Source organism: Aspergillus novofumigatus (genome assembly GCF_002847465.1).
Source record: "Aspergillus novofumigatus IBT 16806 chromosome Unknown P174scaffold_2, whole genome shotgun sequence".
Taxonomy (NCBI): domain Eukaryota; kingdom Fungi; phylum Ascomycota; class Eurotiomycetes; order Eurotiales; family Aspergillaceae; genus Aspergillus; species Aspergillus novofumigatus.
Window position 1 is genome coordinate 2,404,484 of NW_020194275.1, and position 12,244 is coordinate 2,416,727.

At 49.5% G+C, this 12,244-nt stretch overlaps 4 protein-coding genes across 4 annotated transcripts; 3 read left to right on the forward strand and 1 right to left on the reverse strand.

The window, feature by feature from the left end:
• Positions 1 to 56: 56 nt before the first annotated feature.
• Positions 57 to 1,195, reverse strand: P174DRAFT_418102 (glycosyltransferase family 32 protein; the record flags this gene model as incomplete). Its single annotated transcript, XM_024824662.1, has 2 exons — positions 57 to 85; positions 145 to 1,195. The coding sequence occupies 2 exons, from the start codon at positions 1,193 to 1,195 to the stop codon at positions 57 to 59; spliced, it is 1,080 nt and encodes a 359-aa protein (XP_024685716.1).
• A 3,861-nt stretch (positions 1,196 to 5,056) lies between these two features.
• On the forward strand, positions 5,057 to 6,728 carry P174DRAFT_438913 (glycoside hydrolase family 43 protein). Its single transcript, XM_024826660.1, has 2 exons — positions 5,057 to 5,949; positions 6,010 to 6,728. The coding sequence occupies exons 1-2, from the start codon at positions 5,446 to 5,448 to the stop codon at positions 6,688 to 6,690; spliced, it is 1,185 nt and encodes a 394-aa protein (XP_024685717.1). The 5' UTR covers positions 5,057 to 5,445; the 3' UTR covers positions 6,691 to 6,728.
• A 145-nt stretch (positions 6,729 to 6,873) lies between these two features.
• P174DRAFT_438915 (homoserine O-acetyltransferase family protein) lies at positions 6,874 to 8,883 on the forward strand. The gene has a single exon (XM_024826661.1). The coding sequence runs from the start codon at positions 7,105 to 7,107 to the stop codon at positions 8,701 to 8,703; it is 1,599 nt and encodes a 532-aa protein (XP_024685718.1). The 5' UTR covers positions 6,874 to 7,104; the 3' UTR covers positions 8,704 to 8,883.
• Positions 8,884 to 10,277: 1,394 nt separating this feature from the next.
• P174DRAFT_438916 (tRNA threonylcarbamoyladenosine dehydratase) lies at positions 10,278 to 12,186 on the forward strand. Its single transcript, XM_024826662.1, has 3 exons — positions 10,278 to 10,646; positions 10,709 to 10,811; positions 10,876 to 12,186. Exons 1-3 carry the CDS (start codon positions 10,464 to 10,466, stop codon positions 12,129 to 12,131), a joined length of 1,542 nt encoding a protein of 513 aa, XP_024685719.1. The 5' UTR covers positions 10,278 to 10,463; the 3' UTR covers positions 12,132 to 12,186.
• The last annotated feature ends 58 nt before the right edge of the window (positions 12,187 to 12,244 follow it).

Here is a 12,244-nt window from a genome sequence, read left to right on the forward strand (position 1 = left end):
AGTCTCAGGCAGCGGTCGTTGTAACCAATGACATGATAATGCCGCACAGCCGATGTTTAGAGAGCCGGGTCTGTCTTCCATGATCCTGATGAATAAAGTCAGTTAAGCTTGTCTCTGGTGCAGCAGCATGTAAGGAAAACGTACCACTAAAGTCGTGTTTGACAAACGCCATGGGGTCATCTAGATCGCCCGCTCCCATCTGACCAACGCCAGGACTGAAACTGGTAATTGGTAGAACCACGACGTCACCGACCTTTTTATAGTCCCGTTGGTTGGTGAAATCCTCGTATGTGACGTTGTGAATCGACCCCGGCTCGATGCTGAAGTATTCCGGGTTGTTGAAATATCTAAACACCGCGTCCGTCCAGGCAGCGGGCCCAGTGAACTCCACGATAGTCTTATCCATCTTTCCTTCCTTGAGGACTCCCTTTTTCTTCATTCGCAGCGCCTCCTCGGTAATGTATGCGACAATATCGCGGAGGATCGGGTGCCCAGGCTTTGCCTGGATGGTCCACTGACAGAATTGGATCCGGCGCGAATACCAGTCGTGCCAATCAGGCCGGTCGGGGTCGGCCTCTATTCCGATCACAAAACCGACCGTGGCGAGATCCAGCTCCCCAGGCAGCCAGTCGGCGGCGGGCTTGAGCGCGTAGGTATCGATGTCACTGTAGATGCCTCCACGCGCCAGCAAAATCAAGTACCGAAAGAAATCAGCCTTCAGGACGGGCAGGGGCATCGAATCGTATGCCTCGAACACCTCCGGGACCGAGCCGTAGAGGTACTTGATGAGATGTCGCTGAGTGTCGTCCGGAATCACTTCATGGACAAACCCCGGGTGTAGTTCAGTCCAACTCGCCTCAGCGGGCCGAAGGTCTTCAGAAAACCACATGGATGCTGGTGTGTACTTCCATGTCTGCCAGATGTATGCGGGAAACCTGCTTTCGAGATCGTAGGGGAACTGGTATCGGAGCCGTTCGCGCAAGGGCGCAGTGGGCGGTGGCTTCAACGGCTGCTGTTGTATAACCTGTTTCTGACTCGTAAGATGTTCATCTGCTGCTTGACTGGTGTCGTGCGCAGTGGTTTCTGTGTTGAGAACGGCAGGTTCGGCGGATGGTGAGGAATGTACCGATCGAAGGAGGACGACGAATGTAATCAAAACGACGGCCGCAATTAGCGACTTCCTGAAGGTGAGCATTGTTGCGCGGAAAAAAATCCACAGTAGCGCGACGGGAATCGATTGGATAGATGAGTTGTGAAGATAGATCTAGATCTCCTCCAGGGGTCGCCACGAGCTTCTCCACAGGCTCCGCGAACGGTCAATGCAGGAGCTGAGTATTCGGATAGGGAGGAGAGGAGAGATCCGAGATCAACTCAATTCAGTGCCGGCCAGACATATCTGCGCCTATTATAGGACAGTATGAAATATTGTGCGAGGGGGCTTGCGCGATCAGAATCGGTACACTCGGAGACAACGGCAGTGGAAGAAAGTCCCGAAGAATTCGTCACTCCCAGGGATGAATGAGGTCAGTGACAGCAACTAGCAAACACACAAAAGAGTTGAACACAATGTACAACTAAGCAGAAGAATATGTGCAGATCAAGGAAGAAGGTGAAATAAGGGTAAAAGGGAGAGAAAGGAAGCTTTGGCAAAATAATATGGACTAGGAGAAAAAAACAGGTGGAGCCGTGTAAGTAGGACGGCCGTTAAAAACTGGTGGCGTCCGACTTTTGGCGTGGAATAGGCCGATAAGGATCAGAGGATGACGACGATAGGCTCGGGAGTACGTGTATTAGGGTGTATTGGCTGTAGTGGTAGCTTAATTGGATTAAGTCTTCTCTTGTACCACTCCCGTTTGTACTTTTACAGCACACAAAGCACAAGAATTGAAGAAATACGGAGGACAACGGCCTTATATGCTCTCTTTTCTAGATCTGCTATACAGCATTACCGCAATAGGAAGCGGATCGACTCCCCGGACACAACTGCTCCCCTGCCATTACACGATGATGCCGTCTCCTGGATCGGCAGGAGATACGGTAACCACCTAGGGAAACTTCATGATAAGGAATCGTATAGAAGGGATGAAATCCTGATTGGGCAGGTTGTATTTTCCTTGGGGTGGGCGTGAATTGGGTGATGGCGTTGGCCGTTTCCGGCGATGATCAGCTTCCGTAGCTACGTAGACTCGGCCATCTTCTCTGGAAGATTGCAAGCGCCACCATCTACGGAGCGTTCTGGATCTTGAGATCGAACTGGACGCTTCATGACTCAGATAGTTAGGTTACCTTTTGATCTTTCAGTCGGATTCTGTTCGTTTCTCAGCCATCAGGTGGTGCACTGAAGTATGTCTGTATGCGATGGTAGTCATACTTATGGTTATTCCTCAATCTCCCAAGCCGCGTCATTGCGATCCAGATTGACAGGGGAATACCTCTGCGCTAGTCTGCAGAAAAGACTTGGCGTGTTAGCATGCGTCTAGTTAGTCAATTTGTTTGCAGGTGATTGGACAAAATACATAGTACTCAAGGAACACGAGGATGTCCTCAAAGTCTTGAAGTCGGTGGTTGAAATGCGACGATCCCCGGTTTCAAGTAGACTACGGATCCTGGTATAGATTTCAGGCAGGTTTCAAAAGGGCATCTAATCACAACTTGCCAGAATCGACTGTTCGATTATTGTTTCACGTGCTGGGGTGTCCCATCATGGATGAGTTGCAGCGAGCTCCTCCGACTGGAATGCGGGGCCAGCAAACACATATTTAGAAGCCCAGATGCTGATACGTCATACGAGCAGAAGATTATGCGATTCGTACAGCTCTGTCGGAAGAAAGTCAAGAGTTGATATCTCACTCATTAGTCGGTAACTCTTACTGTGTCCGTTGTTGAGCACTAAGCACCAGCATTCATCACTGAGACGGTGGACACGTGTAGCCAGACCGGATGTTTTTGGCTTGATCCTGTCATAGAAGGGCCAGTGTAACTGTTACCACTAACAACCATGGATTGACCTCTTTACTCAGGAACAATCCAGTCCGAATACTACATCTTGATCTTTGGGCGGTACATTGAGCACATCATACCGCGGAGTGAGCAGTGCTTTTGCTTTCTAAGTAAGAAATCCTGCGTTGATCAGCGTATTCGTCCATTATTCTTCTCGGCCAGAAGCAATTATTTCCGTTTTCTCTGTCGTATCTCAAATTTGACGCAAATCCCGCGCTCTCCGGATTGGATGGACTGTGAGATGTACAAGGTGGGTAAGGAAGACAAATAATGATTAATAGCAACAACTGCCAGATGTTAACCACAATTGTGAAACGCAAACATAGGATTGCTTTAAAGTGGATGAGGGAGTGTGAGACGCTTTCATTTTACCCCTTCTCCAGATCCCTTCCTCCTCAGACAACTCCGCCAAAGTCTAAAGTATCTTTTCCTAGATGGGATGGAAGCTTGTTGCATCTGCATCCGTTCTCATAACTCCGCAGCCTTGAAAGGCATACTTTACCCCCGTACTCAGCGCCTCACTGTGACAATACATGCTGGATAGGAACAGCATGCAAGACAATATCAGAAAGGCCAGTATATCTACCTAGTGGCTCTACAACAAGTCATTAGGTGTTCAACAGACAAAAGCTGGCACAGCAGAATTTCTGACGGCGACAGCTGTAAGAATGAGGGCTGCGTAGATGGTGTAGGATTCCATCAGCCACACCCAGAGTTGACGAGCGCAAACTATCGAAGGTGCCGCCGAAGGATCGTCGTATTAGTAGGATAGTGAGGTTTCGGCTTCCGGCGGAACCTCCTAGGCTACCATGGCGACGTGGGAATGACCCAGGAATTTGTCTTTCATAAAACTCAGGTTTTCAGGCATTGCAGGACTATAGCTTCGTATACCAGACTGAAAATTCATAGGAAAGTAGACCACTAGACTTGTTTGTCTCAAGGAGAGGGTGTGCTAACCAAGGGACACCATGCTGCTGGGAGATCTATGGGTCCAAGCGCAAAGGAGAAAGACTGTATTGATGTTAATGACTGGAATGAGCTTATTCGTAGACATGAAGCATACTAGAAACATGGATATAACACTGAACATGGATAAGGTCATGATTATTATAACAGACTACTGCTGGAACTACACCAGTTTATGGATTCTCAGGATCATCCCTTTGGAGTCTATCCACAAGAGCATCGCTGTAGAGAAAACTCAGCATCGCCAAGATCGGCTGCTGTTTACGAGGTTGCTATGGTTCATATTTGCCATAGCTTTGGGTGAGCTAGGAATACTACCTTAGATGTCGCTTTTGAAGGGCTCGTGGACATCAAGAAGCAACGATCAAAGGATGCAATTGCAACTATTGGCCATCAATCTTGAAGTATTTAATGACAGGATGTAAGTTTGATTGGCTGAGAGCTGCTCATCTGAATTAAGGCCCCACTACATGATAGTCTTCGGCCAATTATGCTGCTTTTCCCAGTAGATGCGAAGTCTAGAAGAGCAATATGTGATTGGCCTAAACCGAGCTCCGGTAAGGGGAACCTCAAGGAGGCTCAGGTACATTAAGTAGGTAGGTACCTCGTTGATTGTTATGAGTCCATGTCTCTACATATATTGCGGGTTCCTTCATACTTGCAGGCCTCAAAATCTCTTCCGTATTAATGGTGAATAAAGGGGAATGGTTTCTGTTTGGGTATTAAGATACATCGGTGTCGACAACTTGAAGTCCGCCGGCAATTTGAGGGATCTTTCGACTTGGAATAGGCAATGCCTGTAGATATCAGCATTTGCATTATATATCTGAGGGTCTAAGACATATTGTTAATCCGCTTTGATTACTCGTAGCTTCATGGCCTGAGAAGTCCTGGCAGCTGAGAAGTTTCGCACTTCGGGGAGAGATTGAGCGACCTAGCCTAGTGGATAGTGCAGGGCCACTGCCGACCGACTGGGGTGTCCAGGACCCTCTTAGGTATCATGAGAAGACACGTGAAAGTTCTAATCGTTAACAATAATCCACAATTTATATTGCGATTGTGATGAGTTTGACTGGGCATTTTTCAACGCCTGGATTGGTGGATGGGCCACTTTCTGTTCCGCAGAGGTCTAATTCTGGAACTCAGTAGTCAGTACCTGTAAGTTGGTACCTTGATCGTCCCGCCGGTCCCTGACCAGTTGGCCTTCTTGCATCCTGATTTCTGTGGCGTAGCAACGGCTGAATTGAGTTCTGGGCAGAGCCCTTATCACAGCCCATGGTCTGCCGTTAGGCTTTGGCGCCATAAAATCTCAATGGCTCAATTGATCTCCTCTTCCCACACTTTCCTGAGCATAAGATAGAGTAGTCAACTTCGTTCGAGCCATGCATCGTTGATATTGTTGCCTGTTGACACTCTTTACCGCTCTCTAGAGCACATGTTTGATTAAAGGCTCGTGGGCTGGTCGATCACTGGGAAAGAATGACAGGACGCCGCCTCCTTTCCACGCAAACTACCAAGAAGGGCCAGCTCACGTCTTCTGTTCATTCTCTGCAGCCAGAGGATGAGGCACCATCGAAGCCCTGGTCGGCTTTGTTCACGCCGAGGCCCTTAACGCGAAAGAAAATCATCATCCTTGGAATAACAGGATTCCTGATAATAGCGATCATCGTCGTGGTGATAACTGTTCCCATCGTCCTCCTGCGTCACCGAGAGCCTTCTGACCACCCGAGCTATCATGATGAGTCGAACCGACCGATCTACGCCGTATACAATTTTCCCGATCCTGGGATTATCCGTGTCAATGGCACGTGGTATTCCTATGCAACCAATGCGGCCATAAACAATTCCGAGGTTGCGCACATTCCGGTGGCTACGTCTCAGGACCTGAAGAATTGGACGCGGTTAGATGGTTACGATGCCGTGCCTACATTGGCAGCTTGGGAAAAGGGCGTGAATCACTGGGCTCCAGATGTTATTCAACGAGTATGCCGCAGGCCCTAACAAACCTTTGAGGAAGACCGTATTCTGACAGCTTGTCTACAGAATGACGGTAAATTCGTGCTGTATTACTCTGGGGAATTGAAGAACTGGAAGCGCCATCACTGCATTGGTGCCGCAGTCTCAGAGAAGGAAGACCCTCTAGGACCTTACCAGCCCATGTCGGAACCTCTTGCTTGCCCCCGGGAACATGGCGGTGCCATTGACCCGTCGCCGTTTCGAGACACAGACGGAAAACTGTATGTCACGTACAAAAGCGACGGGAATAGCGTCGGCTACGGCGGCGACTGTAACAATGGCAAGAAACCCATTGTCAAAGTCCCCATCATGCTTCAGGAGCTCCAAGACGACGGTATCACCCCAGTTGGGGACCCCATCGAGATTCTCAAGAACGAAGAGGAAGATGGGCCTCTGGTCGAGGCGCCCAACATCATCCGGACCGACCAGGGCTATTACTACCTTTTCTTCTCTTCCCATTGCTTCACTTCTCCGAAGTACGATGTCAAATACGCCTACTCGATGTCTTTGAAGGGACCGTATAAGAGGGCCCCTCGCGCCTTACTCAAAACGGGAGACTTTAACCTGACGTCTCCGGGAGGGGCTACCGTAGCTCCTGACGGGACATTTATGATATTCCATGCCAATTGTGCACCAAAGAGATGCATGTATGTAACGGGGATAGATATAGGTGCAGACAACTTGATCACACTTAGTGGACTCAGGTGATGCTATGCTGGCCATAGCATCGAATTAGATACTGGAGATGATACCTCTTACCTGCTTTTTCGGCCCGCATAGAGAGGTAGATCATAATGGTGCATAGTGTTGGATCCCTCCTCGACCAGAAAATACCTTCCGGCCGGACTGTCAGCAAGCGGGAGCACCGGACCTGCCAAACCGCCGACAACCAATCATATGCTCAAAAAATGACGCCATTAGTTCTTCAGTGGTCGGTGGGGGCCTGAGGCAGCTCTCCGCCTGCGCAATACGGAAAGTCAATGAAAGCCGCGGGCTCATAAACACTGTACTCTGCAGGTCAGAACGATGACTTCTCCACACCCGTTTACTTGCAGTTTAATTTCGCCTGGAGCATTCAGCTATTGCTCGATAGTTGTCTTGCTTTGATTTTGTCGAAAGAAAATGAGCTCTCTCCGAGGCGTGGCACGCTCAGCTCCTCGTGGTCTCCAGGCCGTCGGAGTGTGGAGACAGAGCGAAAGTGTCGCGGCCAGTTTTACTTCTGCAAGAAACCGATTTCAAATCAGCGCATTGATACGTCGCCCATTGCACTCAGCTCCTGCTCGGAAGATACAGACTGCCACCGCCGAAAATCCTTCAGCGCGAGATTCATCGAACCCGGCACTTTCATTTCCCTGTCTCGACGCCCTGGACGCAAAATCGGCGCTGCTATCAGCCAGATCGATCGAGTCGGGTCCGGAGCCTTCATACACGACCGGACAGCATGAGAACTTCCACTGTGAGGAGCCATTGCTACTAGACTGGGGGGGTGTCTTGCCAGAGTTTGATATCGCATACGAAACATGGGGTCAGTTGAACGCGAACAAGAGCAACGCTATTCTATTACATACTGGTCTGTCGGCGTCGAGTCATGCACACAGTACCGAAGCCAATCCGAAACCGGGATGGTGGGAGAAATTCATCGGTTCTGGCAAGCCGTTGAACACGGATAAGTACTTTGTTATCTGTACAAATGTTATTGGGGGTTGTTATGGGAGCACAGGGCCATCTTCGATCGATCCCTCCGACGGGAAGAGATACGCAACGCGGTTTCCTATCCTTACACTGGACGACATGGTTCGGGCACAGTTTCGTCTGTTAGACTCATTGGGTATTCAGAAGCTGTACGCCTCAGTTGGCTCCAGCATGGGTGGGATGCAGAGTCTTGCGGCGGGTGTGTTGTTCCCCGAGCGTATCGGAAAGATCGTGAGTATCAGCGGATGCGCCCGCAGCCACCCGTACAGTATTGCCATGAGACACACCCAGCGCCAGGTGCTGATGATGGACCCGAAATGGAACCGCGGTTTCTACTATGACTCGATCCCGCCTCATTCGGGAATGAAACTCGCCAGAGAAATCGCAACAGTCACGTACAGAAGTGGACCGGAATGGGAGAAGCGGTTCGGGCGCAGGCGCGCCGACCCCAGCAAACAGCCGGCCTTGTGCCCTGACTTCCTCATTGAGACTTATCTCGATCATGCTGGCGAGAAATTCTGCCTCGAGTACGACCCAAATAGTCTGCTGTACGTCTCCAAAGCCATGGACCTGTTCGACCTCAGCCGGTCGCAGCAGGCAGAGACCAAGAAGCGTAGACAGGAATTTGAGGCTCGTATCGCTCAAGGCGGCAAGACACTCCGCTACAACGATGCCTCCTGCAGCTTGACATTACCCGAAAAGCCTTACGAGGAGCAACCTTCTACAACCGACTCCGGTTCTTCGGCGGACGAGTCAGTCGCCGCAGGCGAGCAACCAGATGCACCACCCGCCGATCTCGTCGCAGGTCTCGCGCCGTTGAAGAACCACCCGGTCCTGGTCATGGGTGTTGCCAGCGATATTCTCTTCCCTGCGTGGCAGCAACGTGAGATCGCCGAGACGCTTCGCGCGGCTGGAAATAAGAACGTTGAACACATCGAGCTGGGCGAGGACATCTCCTTATTCGGGCATGATACGTTCCTGCTTGACTTAAAGAATATTGGCGGTGCCGTTGAGAGGTTTTTGCGCTAATTGGCGCTTGTACAGTCTATATTTTGTTCAGTGTTTGTCCGATTGTGGCACAGTTCATGATGAATGACACGATGCATCTGAGCGTACATTTGTTTAGTATTTTATTGGACATGCAATTAATTCACTATCCATGTACATCACCCTTAAATTATTATTGAGTCTAGCTATTCAACCTACGATTATTGGTATCACAAATCATATATAACAGACAGATCACAGCCCTCAGATTAGCTCTCAGGTTCTCATTGGTTTCCAGGCATAAATAGATGTGTGTGTGTGTACACGTGAAGTGCCGGATACCATGCAACTTTGGCTTTTGGTTCATCCTCGTCATCGGGCTGATATTAAGAAAAGAAAAGAAACAAGAAAGACAAAAAGATGTGTACCACGCTATAAAAGGGGCTATCAAAGGACATGAAGCTGTAGGTATTAGTCTAGTAGTCTTCTAGAGTGATTGTCTCCTAGCCAATTACGGACTCAATGGTAATGGTGTTGCGGTATCTATCTGTCCATCGGCATCTCGAGGACGACTCCGAAACCAAGTTAATGGACCTAGCTCTATGTTTCGCAACATAGAATCATTTACTTCTCTTGTTGGCAGCCAACAGGGCCAAAACGTCATCGGCCGAGAGTGCGAATCGAGGAGATATCGAATGATATCTGTGAGCAGGTATAACTAGGAAAAAGTGAGCATGCATAATGAAAGAACCCCCTGCCGGCCATATCAGATTGAAAACTACCTCAGTAATTTTCTGCCCCTCATCGGTAGGTCCGCTCGGCATCGTTTCGTTATCCGCGAAACAGATGGGTAATGGCACCTCGGAGTTATGCAAGGTTTGTCATCATCGGCTCTGGCGTTGGGTCTCGATAAATCTAGAGTCAAGGAAAAAATGGAAAAAAGAGAGAGAATAGAGAGACAAAGCGGGAGAGATACTAAGAAGAAGAAAGAGAGAAAAAGAGGAATAAGTGTAGAAACTGTGCGAGTCACTGGAGCCCTGGCAGCAAAGACCCTGCCTTCTCAAGTATTCTGAAGTGATATCCAATGCCCAATCCACAACATAAGAGGAAGGCATCATCACCAGAAGGAACAGGTGGGCAGTATGATCGCGCTGGCAAAGTCTGCTCTCGAAGTCAATACCACAAGGATGAGAAGACGTCAAACTTTCGCTAGTCTCTTAGATCTCTGTTCAACTCAGTCACCCACATCTAAAGACCACGTCTTCTTCCATTCGTAGCGCCGGCGCCGCGAAGGATGAAGTCCGTGGCCTGGAACACATTCGGTTCAGTTGTGTCATGAGCGCTCTTGTGATGGTTTTATCGTCATCGAGATAGGAAAGCTGTTCTTCTCAGATCTGTGCAAATACTGTTAGACAGCAATCAATTTAAATTGGCAAATGGTGCGCAACTTACCCATGTGGTTGGATGAGATGGACATCTTGTGTTGTTGACTGTCGGAAGACTCTCGAATCCCGATGCTTTTGGTCGCGCCTGGAAGAGAGCACGTGATCCTACATCATGGTCCCACTTTAAGCTTTGAGAAAGTCCACCGAATGAGCCGACTATGTCAATTGCCTAGGACGTGATTGCATGTTAATTTCTTCCTCGAGGGCTTTGGTGTATACATCCCACGCCACTCGTGTCAGTCGTTCTGTCGAGTGAAGCAATTGTGTCTATTGGAGCGAATTTATCGCAAAATTGTCGCACTTCTACGCCAATCCGGAAAAACTAAACGGTCAAGCCGGATCTGATACTCAAGTCAAATGTCCTCTTGGCTCCAGCGCCAGGTTGGCCAGCAGCAGGCTCAGCTTGCAGTCACTGCTGTGGTCTCTGGAGCTGCCGTTGCCGGCGCAATATTTGGCTACCAAGCTCTGAGAAGGAAAGAAGCTGTGCAGCACCTTAAAGCTTCAATCCCTCCAATTGACGAAAGGCATCATGCAGAAAAGGTAATCTAAAGGTGTCAGATCAATTCACTGAGGGCTTACGCTGATTACTGCTCTACTTGAAGCTCACAGAGTACGGTACAGCGACGTCATCAACACACTTGACTAAAGAGGACGAACGCAGCGCGGCTCTTGCGCGAAGAGCGCAAGAGGGTGACTATGATGACGGTTTGTTTCAGCCTCTAGCGGCCTTCCTGGTAATCACGGTGCTGACTCCACGGCCTTTGGCTAGATCTCATACTCGAACAACTCGCCCGTAACCGTGTATTTCTTACCGACGAGGGCCTAGCGAAACTCCGCTCATCATTCATCATTGTGGTTGGGTGTGGTGGTGTGGGCTCTCATGCTGTCGCATCACTTGCCCGCTCGGGCGTCGCGAAGATTCGCCTGATTGACTTCGACCAAGTAACACTGTCATCTTTGAATAGACATGCTCTCGCTACTCTCGCCGACGTGGGCACACCCAAGGTGCATTGCATTAAAAAGAGACTGGAACAGATTGTTCCCTGGGTCAAGTTTGACTGTAGGAACGAACTCTTTGGTGGATCGGCTGCTGCAGATCTACTTGCTCCGTGGTCCTGGGATGACAGCGACAAGGGACAGAAGCCAGACTACGTGCTTGACTGCATCGACAATATCACATCAAAAGTTGAATTGCTGCACTATTGCCATTCCAACTCTATCCCCGTGATATCGTCAATGGGAGCAGGATGCAAATCCGATCCCACACGCATTATGGTTGGCGATATCTCAATGAGTACCGATGACCCTTTATCACGCAGCACTCGACGACGCCTCAAGCTCCTGGGAGTCAACTCGGGTATTCCCGTCGTGTTTTCAACGGAGAAACCCGGTCCTGGAAAGGCTAGTCTTTTACCACTCGCCGAGGAAGAATTTGCCAAAGGACAGGTTGGTGAGCTGGGCGTGCTGCCCGACTTCCGGGTTCGCATTCTTCCGGTCTTGGGAACCATGCCTGCTGTTTTCGGATACACGGTTGCCAATCACGTCATCTGTGACATCTCCGGCTATCCTAATGATTACAATGTTGGCGGAAAAGGCCGGGAAAAGCTCTATGATAGCATCATAGCTTCCTTACAAGGATTACATGAAAGATTGGCTCGGGCTGAAGCCGGGCAGGATCTCATTGGGCTCCGTATTCCTATCAGCAAAGATGATGTTGGGTACCTTGTGGAGGAGATCTGGAGGGGCAGGAGTGCTATTAGCAACCTGACTAACCGGTTGATACTGGTGCCTTGGCAACGGCCGGCTCGGGGCTTCTCGCCTGATCCAGAGTGGGAAAAGGAAGGACAAAAGTTCATTCCGATTGATTTGAAGAACCTTGTTTGCATGACCAAGGAGGAGGGAGCTCGCCATGAGCGGGAGGTCCTCCGAGGAGGAAAGGACGTGACAGAGGTATATGACCAGAAGGTCTTGGAAAAGGTTAAGTGGCATATGGGAGAGGTGGAAGTTCAGGAAAAATTTCGTTAATGCATCATAAGCTATCTGTATAGAATTGTACTTTACGAATCTGACGGTCTATTACTTACTACTTTATGTGTCCGATCGCCATAGTACTTTGATATTGTTATGACCACATCGAG

What these genes read in the sequence shown, in the direction of transcription:
- P174DRAFT_438913 (XM_024826660.1), top strand. Translation starts at nt 5,446, where the DNA reads ATGACAGGACGCCGCCTCCTTTCCACGCAAACTACCAAGAAGGGCCAG. An exon ending in CTCCAGATGTTATTCAACGA is followed by an intron (nt 5,950 to 6,009) that starts GTATGCCGCAGG and finishes GCTTGTCTACAG; the next exon opens with AATGACGGTAAATTCGTGCT.
- P174DRAFT_438915 (XM_024826661.1), top strand. Translation starts at nt 7,105, where the DNA reads ATGAGCTCTCTCCGAGGCGTGGCACGCTCAGCTCCTCGTGGTCTCCAG.
- P174DRAFT_438916 (XM_024826662.1), top strand. Translation starts at nt 10,464, where the DNA reads ATGTCCTCTTGGCTCCAGCGCCAGGTTGGCCAGCAGCAGGCTCAGCTT. An exon ending in AAAGGCATCATGCAGAAAAG is followed by an intron (nt 10,647 to 10,708) that starts GTAATCTAAAGG and finishes CTCTACTTGAAG; the next exon opens with CTCACAGAGTACGGTACAGC. An exon ending in AGAGGGTGACTATGATGACG is followed by an intron (nt 10,812 to 10,875) that starts GTTTGTTTCAGC and finishes GCCTTTGGCTAG; the next exon opens with ATCTCATACTCGAACAACTC.